Genomic DNA, 12,894 nt, shown 5'->3' with positions numbered 1-12,894 from the left:
TACATTATAAATACAGCATGTACATCATGATGTACATTATGACTCATAATGTCCATCATGTTTACTACGCTCCTGCTTTATGGACTCACTTTGTTGCTCTGGCGGCCCGATGTCGGCCCCCTCGGGCCGCCGGTCTGTGAAGGCCTCGTCGTCCCTAGAGGGGGGGAGGGGCTCTGGAGGGTGGGGCGGGTCCTCCGGGCCGTCGTCCGGCCCGTCCCGGTCGGGCGACAGCGGGCGGCAGTGGTCCGGGAGGCTCTCCTCCGACGGGGGCTCCGGCGCCGGGCCGCAGGGGAGCAGCGGGTTCTGCTCGAAGACCGGACCCGAGAGGCCCGGGAAGCAGATGACGGCCAGGTACCAGTGAGCCCTGTAGACGCAGCCACAGACTATTATTGTTGTTGTTGTTGTTGTTGTTCATTTAGATTTTACGGTGCCGTTACGCGTCTTACACCAAGTCAGTGAAAAATGAAACAGAAGTTGAAGACTCACGACTCATTGATGGGAACAAAAATAAAATCCTTCTGGAAGAGATCAACGTGCCGAGTCCACGTCTTCACCCGGTTATGCTTCCTCTTCTGGATCCTGGAGACCAGGAAGCACAGGCTGAGTGAAGGGTGAATGGATGAAAGGGTGAAGGGGTGCAGGGCAGCAGACTCACGGCAGGCTGGAGGCGTCGGCTGCGTTCCTTCTCTCGCGCTGGTTCAGCCGCTTGTAGAAGAAAGAGCTGAACACGTGGATTCTTTGTGCGTCGTCCTTTTTCAACTTCTCCAGAACTAAATATCTAACGGAGGGACAGAAGGAGGAAGCAGCTGAAGCAACTGCAGCAAACAAAGACAGTTGTGGTGCTTTCAGGTGGTGAGGTGCTCTCACTTCAAGTAGAAGTCTAAGATGACGTCGTTGAGGAACTCCCCGTCGTTGAGGCAGTGCAGGTCCTCGTTGGTGACCGCCATGCCGCCTTTAGCCGGAGGGGGCGGGTACACCATCAACCTGCAGCAGCAGACCCCGCCCACTGGGTTACACCAGCTGCCACGCCATGGGGCACACCCGCCAACGCATCAACACAACACACATCAACACAACCACACAACCATGCATCAACACAACACACATCAACACAACCACGCATCAACACAACCACGCATCCGCCAACGCATCAACACAACACACAACACACGTCTGCAGCAGCTGCGCGTCTGCAGCAGCTGCGCGTCTGCAGCAGCTGCGCGTCTGCAGCAGCTGCGCGTCTGCAGCAGCTGCGCGTCTGCAGCAGCTGCGCGTCTGCAGCAGCTGCGCGTCTGCAGCAGCTGCGCGTCTGCAGCAGCTGCGCGTCTGCAGCAGCTGCGCGTCTGCAGCAGCTGCGCGTCTGCAGCAGCTGCGCGTCTGCAGCAGCTGCGCGTCTGCAGCAGCTGCGCGTCTGCAGCAGCTGCGCGTCCTCACTTGACGATGGGCCCGCAGAAGGTGGGCTGCAGGTCGGTCATGTCGTCCTCGTAGAAGCTGCCGTGTTGCCGCGTGCTCATTCGCGAGCGCCCGTGCGCGGCGGCCGGGCTGACGGGGGAGGAGAGCGCCACCTTGCTGACGGGGGAGGAGAGCGCCTTGAGGGAGGGCAGCTCCTGAGGGGGGAGGCAGCGCACACAAACACACACAGGACAGAGCGGTCAGATTCATAAAATGCTTGTTTACTTATAAACTCCAGCAGATTTTCAAACAGAAATGAGACAAAGTGGAAGAACTGATGCATTTCAAACACCAGTGTGATATAGAAGCAACAACGTGTCGGTTCAGCAGAGTCAACACACGGTGCTTCTTCATGATATCAAAGCTCACCTTCTCCTCCTTCTGCTTCAGCGCCTTGTTGTAGTTGACCAGCCGGATGTTGGCCTCCTCGAAGGGCAACTTGGCGGGGAAGTTGCTGAGGTTGTTGGTGCGGCCGATCTCTCCCAGGATGTCCTCCAGGATGGCCTGCTCCTTCATGGCCAGGCCGTTCTCGAAGATCAGCACGATAAACTTCTCGTCCGACGCTGCCGGAACACAGAGGGTTGTATAGAAGTCTATGCTTCATGTGTTAAAGCTGCATTCTCTCTCCTGACCACCAGGGGGCGACTCCTCTGGCTGCATATTGTTGTGTAATACTGCTGTGTAGAATGAAAGTATCATGAATAATACTGCGGTATCGGTGTACTCACGGTCCCCGGCACAGTCGTACCAGTGCGCTCCCTTCTCCTCCGACATGTCGAGCTGCGAGCGCAGGCGGACGCACTCCGCCGGAGTCGTCTGGAAGAACAAGACCGGGAGCTTTCGGACGCTGCACCACTCGCAGCTGATCAGCTCCGACGCCCGCAGACAGATGGTCTCCACGCTGTTGTGCTCCGAGCCTGACGCACAAAACACGAATTTTAAAACATCCGATTTCACCACGTTGAGGTTTGTTAAAGTCGAAGAACCTTCCATTAACAACACTGTTGATTTTAAAAGGTTAGTTCTGATGTTTATAAGTGTGTGAGCATGGGGGTCTTCACATAGTCAGTGTTTTACTGCAGTCGATGTAATTTTTTTTTTTTTTATTTAAAAAATTTAAAATGTTCCGTCTTCAAACACACCAGACTCCATTCACAAAAACAGTGATTTAACCTCTCAGGACTCAGGAGATGCTGCCTCTGTACAATAGTGTGTTTGTGTTGTTGTGAGACTTTAAAGTGCTTTAAAAAGGGTCATTTTGCTTCACTCAAGCCACACAACACAAACACACTACCAGATGGGTTCAGCAGCAGAGCAGCAGCTCCTGAGTCCTGAGAGGTTAAATCACTGTTTTTGTGAATGGAGTCTGGTGAGTGTAGAACCAGCAGGAGAAACCCTGTGTTTGTGCTGCGTTTACTGGACTGGTTTCTGCTGGTTCAGGCCTACCTTCAGTCTCCAGCCGGATCTGCTCGATGGAAAACTGCAGAGAGAGAACACGGAGCGTCACACAGGAGGTTTAGAAATATTCCATAATATATCAAAATATACTTTCTCTGGCGCCATAACTTCACATGAGCCCTTTACACCAGTTACACGTGCAGTTACCTCAAAATGAGACACGTCCAGGGGAGGAGCTTGTATCTCATGAGTTTATCTTCTAAAAGGTTTAGCTTGCATGACTTTTAACCACATTTCCAGGACTTTTGCAAATTTCAAGGACTTTCGCAAATTTCCAAGACTTAACCACATGTCATGACTTAAGAGTACTCACGACGACGGGGTTCGTCACCATCCGGCGCAGAGTCCCCACCCTGACGCTCCGACACTCCAGGATGATGCTGTCGCACTTGTTGGACGTGATAATGCTGTCGCACTTGTTGGACGTGATGATGCTGTCGCACTTGTTGGACGTGAATGTGGGTTTCTTCGGCCTCGGGGTAAACTGCTCGGGGCCTTGATTCACGAACTTGGGTTTCTTCGGCCTCGGAGAAAACTGCTCGGGGGGTTGATTCCCAAACTTGTAAGATTAAAGAAGAAAAAGAGAGAAGATGACATGAGTGGTTCTTCCTCAACACAGGGTTCATACACCTTCTGACCAATGGATTTACATGACTTCTAAATTCATTTCAACCACTTTACAGGACTTTCACACAGCTTTGTTTTTTCAAGAACTTTCCTAGGCCTGGAAATGACCATTTTAAGGGAGCAAGGAGGGAGAAAACGATCAAAGAAACGCCCTAAAACGTGTTTAACCTACGGCCCACCTGGTCTTTCATCCGGGCCCTCCGCGGTATCGTGATCTTCATGTTGACGTCTTCGAAGAACCCGGCGCCGGGCTCCTCCTGCTCCCCGGCGCTCTTCACCGCGGCCTCCACTCGGCCTCCAGAGGGCGCCGGGGAGGAGTGGGCCGAGTCGGCGGGCCGTGGGGAGGCGCTGTCCAGGCGGTTGACGCTTCCCGTGCTGGCGGTGTCGGCCTCCTCCTCGTCGCTGGACAGGACGACTGGGGGGAGGGAACGGGAACTTTTAAACATCCGTCACAGTGCGAAAGCCAATTTACGTAATGTGACATGAGAGAGAGAACACAAAGATCCATCCACCCATCCATCCATCCATCCATGAGAGAGAATACAAAGATCATTCAGGTCTTCATCATGAGAAAACATCGCAAAATAATGACTTCATACACAAATAATAACTTTCCTCGGTCGACTTTCCTCGGTCGACTAAGCGTCCTCACTAAACCACTAGTCCTAGTGGAGGAGACGTGAAGTCATGTGACCTGGTGGAGTTCCTCTATAACATGAGGTCATGTGACCTGGTGGAGTTCCTCTATAACATGAGGTCATGTGACCTGGTGGAGTTCCTCTATAACATGAGGTCATGTGACCTGGTGGAGTTCCTCTATAACATGAGGTCATGTGACCTGGTGGAGTTCCTCTATAACATGAGGTCATGTGACCTGGTGGAGTTCCTCTATAACATGAGGTCATGTGACCTGGTGGAGTTCCTCTATAACATGAGGTCATGTGACCTGGTGGAGTTCCTCTATAACATGAGGTCATGTGACCTGGTGGAGCTTTTCTATAACATGAGGTCATGTGACCTGGTGGAGTAAATGTTTGCATTACACGGTTATTTTCTGCAATAATTTAAACTCCAGTGGCAGAATCCCATTGGCTGTTCGTGGAGGAAACCGCTGCCGCTGACTTCCTGTTGGACTACAACTCACATCCTGCCTGCAGCCAGAACTTCTTTTACTCACTGGGGTCGTTGAGCTCGTGCCGCGCCGCCGCCCTCTTCCCTTTGGGCGGGTGTCTGGCGCCGTAGCAGCCGGACGTCCCAGCCGGCAGAAGGGACCGGCCGTTGCTCGGCGGCGGCACCGGCCCCCTGGTGGTGGCGACGCGCGTGGCGGGCAGCGCCTCCCCGTGCGGCCCCCTCACGATCGCGGCCACCGGCCTGTAGAAGTTCTGCTGCGGGCCGTTCGCTGCTCCGGGGGACGGCCCGCACCGGATGGGGGGCCGCGGGGTCGGAGACGACAGCGCCGCCTGCTGGCAGGACGACGGCGCCCCCTGCTGGCAGGACGACGGCGCCGACCCAGTGCCGCAGCTCGCACACCGGCTGACGCCATCGCTCGGCTTGTTGCACTTGGAGCAGACCGGGTGGAAGACAGACGGCCGCAGAGGCTGCACACGGAGGAAAAGACTTCTGTTAAACAGCTGGAAGATGATGAGAGGGTGAGAGGGTGATGAGTGTGAGGACGAGAGGATGACAGGGTCAGAAGACAGGAGGATGAGAAGATGATGAGGACACGCTGGACAGCATCGGCAGCTCAGACCGAGAGAAAGGAGCGGCGTGCGGTCGCTGTGCTTTCTGGGTAATGTAGTCCCGGCGCTCTCACCTCGGCCGCTTTGACCTGCGAGGGGAAGGAGCAGCAGTCCTCGTGCGGCCGCCTCTTCTGCTGGATGCGACGCTTCACGTTCAGCGCCTCCTCGTCTGGAAGGGTTAACGGAAACCAATCGACTTATTGATCTCATTCAACGCTGATCCATTCTAACAAAGCTCACCTCGACAGAGAAGCAGAGATTAAAACACTGGTGGTACTGCTACATGCGGTTGAGTTGGCCGATATTTTCCTTTGTTCATCGTGAATGTTTTGGGGTTATTGGTATTGAACTCTTCCATTTGGAAGCAGACTTTTGGATAAGAGACCATCTTATTCGGTTTACTGCTTTTAAATTTCCACGCTGTATGAATTTCTCACTGCTGGAGGCGCAGAGGTTGGAGCGGCTCACGTGTCGTGGTTGTAACTTGTGTCATGGTTCAAACTTTATAACAACAACGAATCACCCACAACTAATGCTCTCTAACGGGGTAAAACAACACAACAGTTTGTGACACAAACAATTTGCAATACAGATAATTGTACATTTAAAAAATTACACCGTCGCACTGCATGCCGGGTACAGCTCGCCTGCCAACACAACAGAAAGAAAAAGACAGTGCTTCTGGTTTTTTTCACCTAGATTCCCCTGGGTCCTAAGTGCCTCCATGTTTAGCTTCCTCGCGGCCTCTGCGTACCAACGTACAGACGGCTGCAGGCGGACCTTTTTCGCCGTCAGTGAATGAATGAGTTTACTCGGAGAAAAGAAATAGCGTGACCGACCAGGAAACCGCCAGAATCTTACAAAATACACTGATGTGAATTTTTGGCCATACATTATCTTCCTCCTGTTCTTCCTCATCTCAGAAGCTGGAAATACATTTTTCTTTTGCGTAACATCACAAAAACCTTCCTGCCAGACACTTTGCGGCACAAAAGCAAAGCTGTAGAGGTGGATGTTCTCCATCTGGAGCGTCAGAGGAGACGGTCCACAGAGGAAATCTAAATTAAATCGTTATATTGACACAAGAAAGCTCATTTTAAAATAACCTCTCTATGAGCCGTCCCGGCATAATGTAACATACCATAAATGGATGATGAAAAAAACGAGGGGCGTCGCCGGTCAACTTCTAGGGGGCGCCAGAGAGCCATTTCTTTTGACCCACATTGAACGTCTATTCTCACCAGGCCTGACGAGCGTGTGAAATTTGATGAGTTTTGGAGTATGACAAGTCCCCCAAAAGCAGTCCAACGTTCCAAAATAAAAATCTGAATTATAATACAAACATTTTCAAAAAGGGCCCTTTGGCAAACGTTTCCCCACCATGGTCACCTTCATTTCCTATCTTTTGTTTTTGTTTTGTTGTTGCTGCCATAACCGTGCGATTATTTCCGTATTTCTCAGCCGAGCGCTTCATAAGCTTCTCCTCCCTCGGCCGCGAGCTTTGAGGATTAGATGTGGGAGGCCTGAGATCTCCTCTGCTGGCGGGTTCAGCCCTGCAGACGCTGCTGGCTGTTACACACACACTCACACTCTCTCTCACACACACTCACAGTTCAGTGTTTACCGCTCAGAGGAACACAGTGTGCCCGTCGACACTCAACCGCAGCTTCTCTTCCAAAAAATGAATATAAAACCTCTAGAGAATGATTCATAAGAATGATCACATCTCCTGTGCTGTGGGCTCTACCTGAGATCTCTGGACAGGTGAGGACGATGCTGTCCACTTCCACCGCCTGCTGCGAGGCGCACGAGTCCTTCCTGCAGGAGAGAGAAGAAAGACAGTCGAGCATTTTAAAACGCTGCACGTTGACATCTGAGAATTATTAACGTGCATTTATTGTACAAGACGCAAGTATTTTTTAAATAATTCATTTCCAGGATTTGATCAAACTGTTTTCTTCCTCCTCCATACAAACAAACAAACATGGCACTGAAAGCTGCATTCTCTCTCCTGACCACCAGGGGGCGACTCCTCTGGTTGTATAGAAGTCTATGCTTCATGTGTTAAAGCTGCATTCTCTCTCCTGACCACCAGGGGGCGACTCCTCTGGTTGTATAGAAGTCTATGCTTCATGTGTTAAAGCTGCATTCTCTCTCCTGACCACCAGGGGGCGACTCCTCTGGTTGTATAGAAGTCTATGCTTCATGTGTTAAAGCTGCATTCTCTCTCCTGACCACCAGGGGGCGACTCCTCTGGTTGTATAGAAGTCTATGCTTCATGTGTTAAAGCTGGATCCTTGCTTACTTCCCGCGGCTCACCTTTGGCCTTATACTGCTTACTTCCTGTCTACTTCCTGCTTAGTCCCTGCCTCCTTCCCAGCCGCTCACCTGTGGACCGGCGTCCGTACGGAGGGCACCTGGGCGTGCTGGAAGTGTCTCCCCTGGAGGACGATGCCCTGCGACGGCGCCGGGCTGATGATGAAATAGTTGGTTCTGTTGTGGACGGGAGAGGAGGACGCCACGGAGAACGGCGCCTCGCTGCTGGAGGAGAACGTCACACTGAATGAGTTCTCCCTGATTGAACTCAGACTGTAACCTGATCACGCTGTATTTCACCTTTTAAACCCTTTAAAAATGTTTTATTAAATGGTCATCTTTATCTTACTGTTTATTACTGTATTTATTTTATGATAAGTCCGTAGACGTTCCAGGCACATGAAGAAAAGAGAATTATTTGTATTTTGTCAAATGTAAATTAATGATTTATGACCTTAGTTTCTATAAAATTGACAGTAAAAAAAATACAATCTGGTGTCGAAAATTATTTCAAATTGAATATTTAAAAAATACATAAACAAATGTGTGAGATATATATATATATATATATATATATATATATATATATATATATATATATATATATATATATATATATATATATATATATATATATATATATATATATATATATATATATAAAAATAAAAATATAAAGTGGGGTACCTGAGTCTTTTGGGCGCCAGCTTGTTCAGAGGCCTCATGTGATTATTTGGCCGGTTTTCATACGTTCTTAAAGGATCAGAGGAGGTGAAGTGCCTCAGAGCCGGAGACTGAGCCACACACAAATAGACATTATTAATGTTTGATTAAATATGTGCTAATTTACATCATAAATATCTTGTTTTCCCTCCATAAATCAGAATATACAAGTCAACAGACATAAAAACATCATATTCTCCATGTTTGATGATGATGATGATGATGAAAAAGAACAAGAAAAAGAAGAAGAGTTTACCTTTGTCTCCTCGTGGGAGGTGGGTTGCTGCCGGGTCATCTCCTCCATGCTCTCACTGAGAGGACACACACACACAACAGACATGTTCAGACTGTGTGTGTGTGTGTGTGTGTGTGTGTGTGTGTGTGTGTGTGTGTGTGTGAGAGACATATACGTCAGCTGGAAACTAAAGACACGTTTGAGTTCGCCAACATCTTAAAATGAAAAAAGCTTGAAAGAAAGAAGATGTATGTCTACGACCAGGGGCGGGGCTTACTCGTGACTCCGCCCCTCTTCACTGTCCCCAGAGAGAGAGAAGCTCCAGTTGTTGTGCCTGAAACCTCCGTCCCGCCGGGCCTCCGACCGGTCCAGAGCTGGAACCAGGGACAGAAACACAGAACACAGAACACAGAACACGGCGATGTCAGCGGGGAACCTTTGACCAACGGGGAACGTCTCCGTTCTTTCTGCAGAGGATTCTCTAGTGACTCCACAGATACAACATGATGACCCCGACCGTCAGCGGTCACACACACTTTGACCAATGGATTCCAGGACTTTAACCAAATGTTAATGATCAAACATTGTGTGAAATGTGTGTGTAGACAGTACAAAGTGATAAAATGTAGTATTTAAACTAACAATGAGGATTCAAAGCATACAGTAAACCTTAAATGACTCAAATGAATGAGAGACAATAGTTTGATTAAAAGAATAAACATTCATATAGATGCCTGTATGTATGCTGCTGATATTTTGAGCCTCTTTCTTTTAAAAGCAGATTCATTATTTATAACTGAATGAACGTCATGAACACATGAATATACACATTTACACCACTTTTACACAACTTTGAGGATTTTATTTTTTAAGGACTTTCCAGGACTGAAAATAACCATTTAAAACTTCCAGGTTTTCCATGAGAACCCTGCAACCTTGAACCTTGAACCTCGAGTACAGAAGAAGAGAACAGAAGCCCCGATAACGCCGGTGAGGCTTTTGAGACGCTCGTTTATTTTGCGTCGGTGGATTTCCTGCAGCGCAAACTCCACGACGATTCTACCAAACAGCTGGAGGAGGAAGTGCCACTCGTCCGTCTGCCACACATGGAGCTCGTCAACCGGACCGCGCGGTTCCTGAAGCTGCATCACGCCACAGCAGAACATCTCGGAGGAGCAGAACAGAAAACTGAAGTGTTCTTCACGTTGAAGATAACCAGAACCAGCAGTTTTGCATTTGACTAACTCAGGAAGCGAGGACCTCTACAAAATATCTTCAATGAGACGTTGTTGTTGCCGGGCGGGTTTCCTTCCAAAACAACGCCGGATGTTGAAGTGAGACAAAGGGTCTCGTCTCTTAATCGACCCCCGAACTTTAAAACAGTTTGGAAACCTGCGCGGCTCTCCTCCAGAGAACGCTGGTATGGTTCTGTATTCTGAAACCAATCACAACCAACGTTCTGACCAACGTCTTCCTCCGTCTCAGAGGGAAAGGTCACGAGGTCGAGAAGGAGAATTCACGATTATGAACGAGGACGAGAAAAGACGAGGACGTTATTGGTGTGCGTCGCTTTAAAAATGTTGCTCTCCAGCGGTTCCTTTGCTAAAGGAGATAAGGACGCATTGAGGCACTTTTCCCTTTTTGCAGTTTGGAGACCTCTTCCATCATGGCCGCCGCCGTTTCAGTCAGACAGGAAGCTTCCTCAGCAAAATAAAAACAACAACACAACAGCATGTCTATCAACACCGTCTGACTTCCTGTCAAAGCACATTGGTTCCTACTTGAATTAAACTAAATATTTGTCAGGCAAATATTTAGTTTAATGAAACAGCAAACAGGAAATAGATTGGGGGACTACTTTCAGTGGCGGACTAATCCACATAGTATATCCAACTAGTGTGTGTGTGTGTGTGTGTGTGTGTGTGTGTGTGTGTGTGTGTGTGTGTGTGTGTCTGTGTGTGTGTTCATACTGATGGAGGAGAAACTGTGAGGCTTATTGATTATTAGGTTTTTATTGGCGAAAATAAAAAAAGAGACTATTGGTTTTGGTCTTTTTATGAGATTTTGGTGACGTTAAAAATACAGAATAGCACCCCACTTCTCTCTTTTTTTTTAATACAAATATGGTTTGATAAACGATTGCAGCTGCCTCATGGCACTGCCACTGAGCAAGGCAGAGACGGTATAGTCAACCCAGTGCAGCTCTCCATCTTCTGTCACTCAAATGTTCGTAATGTTGTTTACGTTTCATTTATTCACGTTTTTAAAGCGCGTGGGCTCTGAGCTGGACACATGGGCTGTTTCTCTAAGCGAGGGCCCCCTTATAAACGAGGGGCGTCTCGTTTAAAGTAACATACTTGGAGGGTCCTCGTTTATAAGGGGCCCCCGTCGTTTTGGGTCAAACTACGACTAAAAGGCCCCGTCTGTGCGTCCGGCTAACGTCCAGCTAGCTAGCTAGCTTAAAAAGCACCAAAAACCCAAGATCCGGGTGGTAGAATCCACTGGACCGGACCGCTCCGCGTTCAACCCGCATCCGAACTCCCGTCCAGCCGCCCAGTACAGCGACAGAGAGCGAGAGAAGAAACAACAAGAAAAACCCGGCACTGGCCGTCACGGGCCCGCCATCGCTCGCCTCAAAGCTGGGGATGTTACAGCGACCAGGCGTGAAGTAAAAACAACCACACACACTCACACAAAAATGGCGGCCAGCCCGGCGGACCGTTGCGGGCGCAGCGGGAGTGTCACAGCTTACCTTCGAGGAAAAAGCTTCGGTTGTGGGCCATGTTTACTCCATGATCGTCGTAGTCAGGTGAGAGCCGGAGAGCGGGTCGGCTCTATGTAGCGGCCCGACTGCTGCTACTCCGATCCGCCGAGAGGGGGCCGTGGGGGGACCCGAGGACACGCGTCACGGCCGGAAGTTGAACAACTCTGCCTTCAGAATAAAAGCATCCTTTTTTTCGCGATAGTGTGACAAGATTTGAAGAAAGAGCGTCATAATAATCATATAATAGTAAATATATGGACTGCTATGAACATAAATGTAAGCTTATACGTTTTTTAAACTGTATATAAACTATTAATTACTATAGAATCAGTAACGACACGCATTGCACTCTTTTTCTTATTAAAATACATTTTTATTGTATTATATATATAATTGCTTGAAAGTATTGTTACCATATTTTTCTATTATGTTTATTGTTTTTATTATTTGTGTTGTTTTATTATTTTATGAATATTCCAAGTACATTGCTTGTCTGTCCAACGCACTGGGAAAATAAACAATTCTGATTCTGAATTTGATTAATTGCCTGTGATATAAATATGTAATTACATAGTCAGAGTTTGTGCTTTAGTGTCTCTTTCTGTTATTTGTCTATTGTTTCTTATCCTCTGTGGTCGCCCCCTTTGGAATTTTAGTTTGAATGTTTGAATATTTGTGAGATTGCACACGTGCAAATGTTCAAGAAAATAATGACGTCCCATTTTTATATTATTATAGAGTGACAAGAGGAGGTTGTGAAGGAAATATCCATATCATTTTCCCGACATAATTAGTTCAAAATGACATTATAATAATCAAAACCCGAATATTTTATATATTGTCAAATCCATTAATATCAATTAAGATGGAATACCTACCCAGCGGGGAGAGGTTGCTGCCGCTGCTGCTGTGCTGCATGTCCTGTCTGCACTGTGCAGGGTCAGTGTGGCGGTTGTGTTGATAGAGTTGGACAACCTGCATTGTTGTTGACACTATGGGTTGTGCTCTCTCCTTGCTGTGCTGCTCCTCATCTGTTTCCTTCTCTGTGGCTCGATATCGGCTCTGAAAGGCTCGGGCCGAAAGCCTAGTTCATGCTTCTGCGTCAGGTTGACGGCGTACCTACGGCGTAGGTACCGCGTCGACGCAGACCCCTACGCCGTAGCCTGATGTGCACCTCCCCAAAATCCTGCAACTACAACTCCAGCTGGCCGCGCAGTCGGATCGACGGACTCGTTTTGGTTTATAGTTCCTGTGTTTTCATACTCCAGACCAGCAGGTGGCGCAACGACCGTTTAGAGTCGACCTGCACACCGACGTTCACGATATCTCCCTCCAGGAGTTCACCTCCATCTTTGTGTCCTGATACTCCGTCAGGTTTTATAAATGCTCATATTTGTGGACCTCTTCAGCCAAACGTCCTTCAACAGGATCCATTGTTCCTGTTTCTGCTGTGGCTTTTAAAAACAGAGGTATTATGCTGTGAAACCGGACATGAGAGACTCAGAAAGGACGTGGTTCGCCGTTAGTCGGTGTGCAGGTTGACTCTAAACGGTCGTTGCGCCACCTGCTGGTCTGGAGTA

At 48.5% G+C, this 12,894-nt stretch overlaps 1 protein-coding gene across 2 annotated transcripts in view; it reads right to left on the bottom strand.

The window, feature by feature from the left end:
• Positions 1 to 12,733, bottom strand: part of senp6a (SUMO specific peptidase 6a) — a 15,068-nt gene extending 2,335 nt beyond the window's left edge. Inside the window, exons 1-19 of one of the 2 annotated variants that reach the window (XM_068568880.1) lie at positions 12,193 to 12,733; positions 11,303 to 11,482; positions 8,828 to 8,924; positions 8,572 to 8,626; positions 8,280 to 8,386; positions 7,665 to 7,817; positions 7,024 to 7,094; positions 5,351 to 5,445; positions 4,715 to 5,135; positions 3,717 to 3,952; positions 3,224 to 3,469; positions 2,899 to 2,932; positions 2,181 to 2,369; positions 1,822 to 2,015; positions 1,435 to 1,607; positions 868 to 984; positions 656 to 778; positions 487 to 579; positions 90 to 364 (exon numbers count right to left, since the gene is read on the bottom strand). In XM_068568880.1, the coding sequence (XP_068424981.1) occupies positions 90 to 364; positions 487 to 579; positions 656 to 778; positions 868 to 984; positions 1,435 to 1,607; positions 1,822 to 2,015; positions 2,181 to 2,369; positions 2,899 to 2,932; positions 3,224 to 3,469; positions 3,717 to 3,952; positions 4,715 to 5,135; positions 5,351 to 5,445; positions 7,024 to 7,094; positions 7,665 to 7,817; positions 8,280 to 8,386; positions 8,572 to 8,626; positions 8,828 to 8,924; positions 11,303 to 11,333 (2,710 nt within the window). In that variant the 5' untranslated portion in view covers positions 11,334 to 11,482; positions 12,193 to 12,733. The remainder of the gene's footprint in view (positions 1 to 89; positions 365 to 486; positions 580 to 655; positions 779 to 867; positions 985 to 1,434; positions 1,608 to 1,821; positions 2,016 to 2,180; positions 2,370 to 2,898; positions 2,933 to 3,223; positions 3,470 to 3,716; positions 3,953 to 4,714; positions 5,136 to 5,350; positions 5,446 to 7,023; positions 7,095 to 7,664; positions 7,818 to 8,279; positions 8,387 to 8,571; positions 8,627 to 8,827; positions 8,925 to 11,302; positions 11,483 to 12,192) is intronic. The other variant, XM_068568881.1, reaches the window with a different exon arrangement.
• Between the last annotated feature and the right edge of the window lie 161 nt (positions 12,734 to 12,894).

This window comes from Clinocottus analis, unplaced genomic scaffold, assembly GCF_023055335.1.
Source record: "Clinocottus analis isolate CAN_PGR_092001 unplaced genomic scaffold, fCliAna1.0.p SCAF_84, whole genome shotgun sequence".
NCBI lineage: Eukaryota > Metazoa > Chordata > Actinopteri > Perciformes > Cottidae > Clinocottus > Clinocottus analis.
Note: the sequence above shows the minus strand (reverse complement) of the source record. Positions and strands in the feature narration are given on the sequence as shown.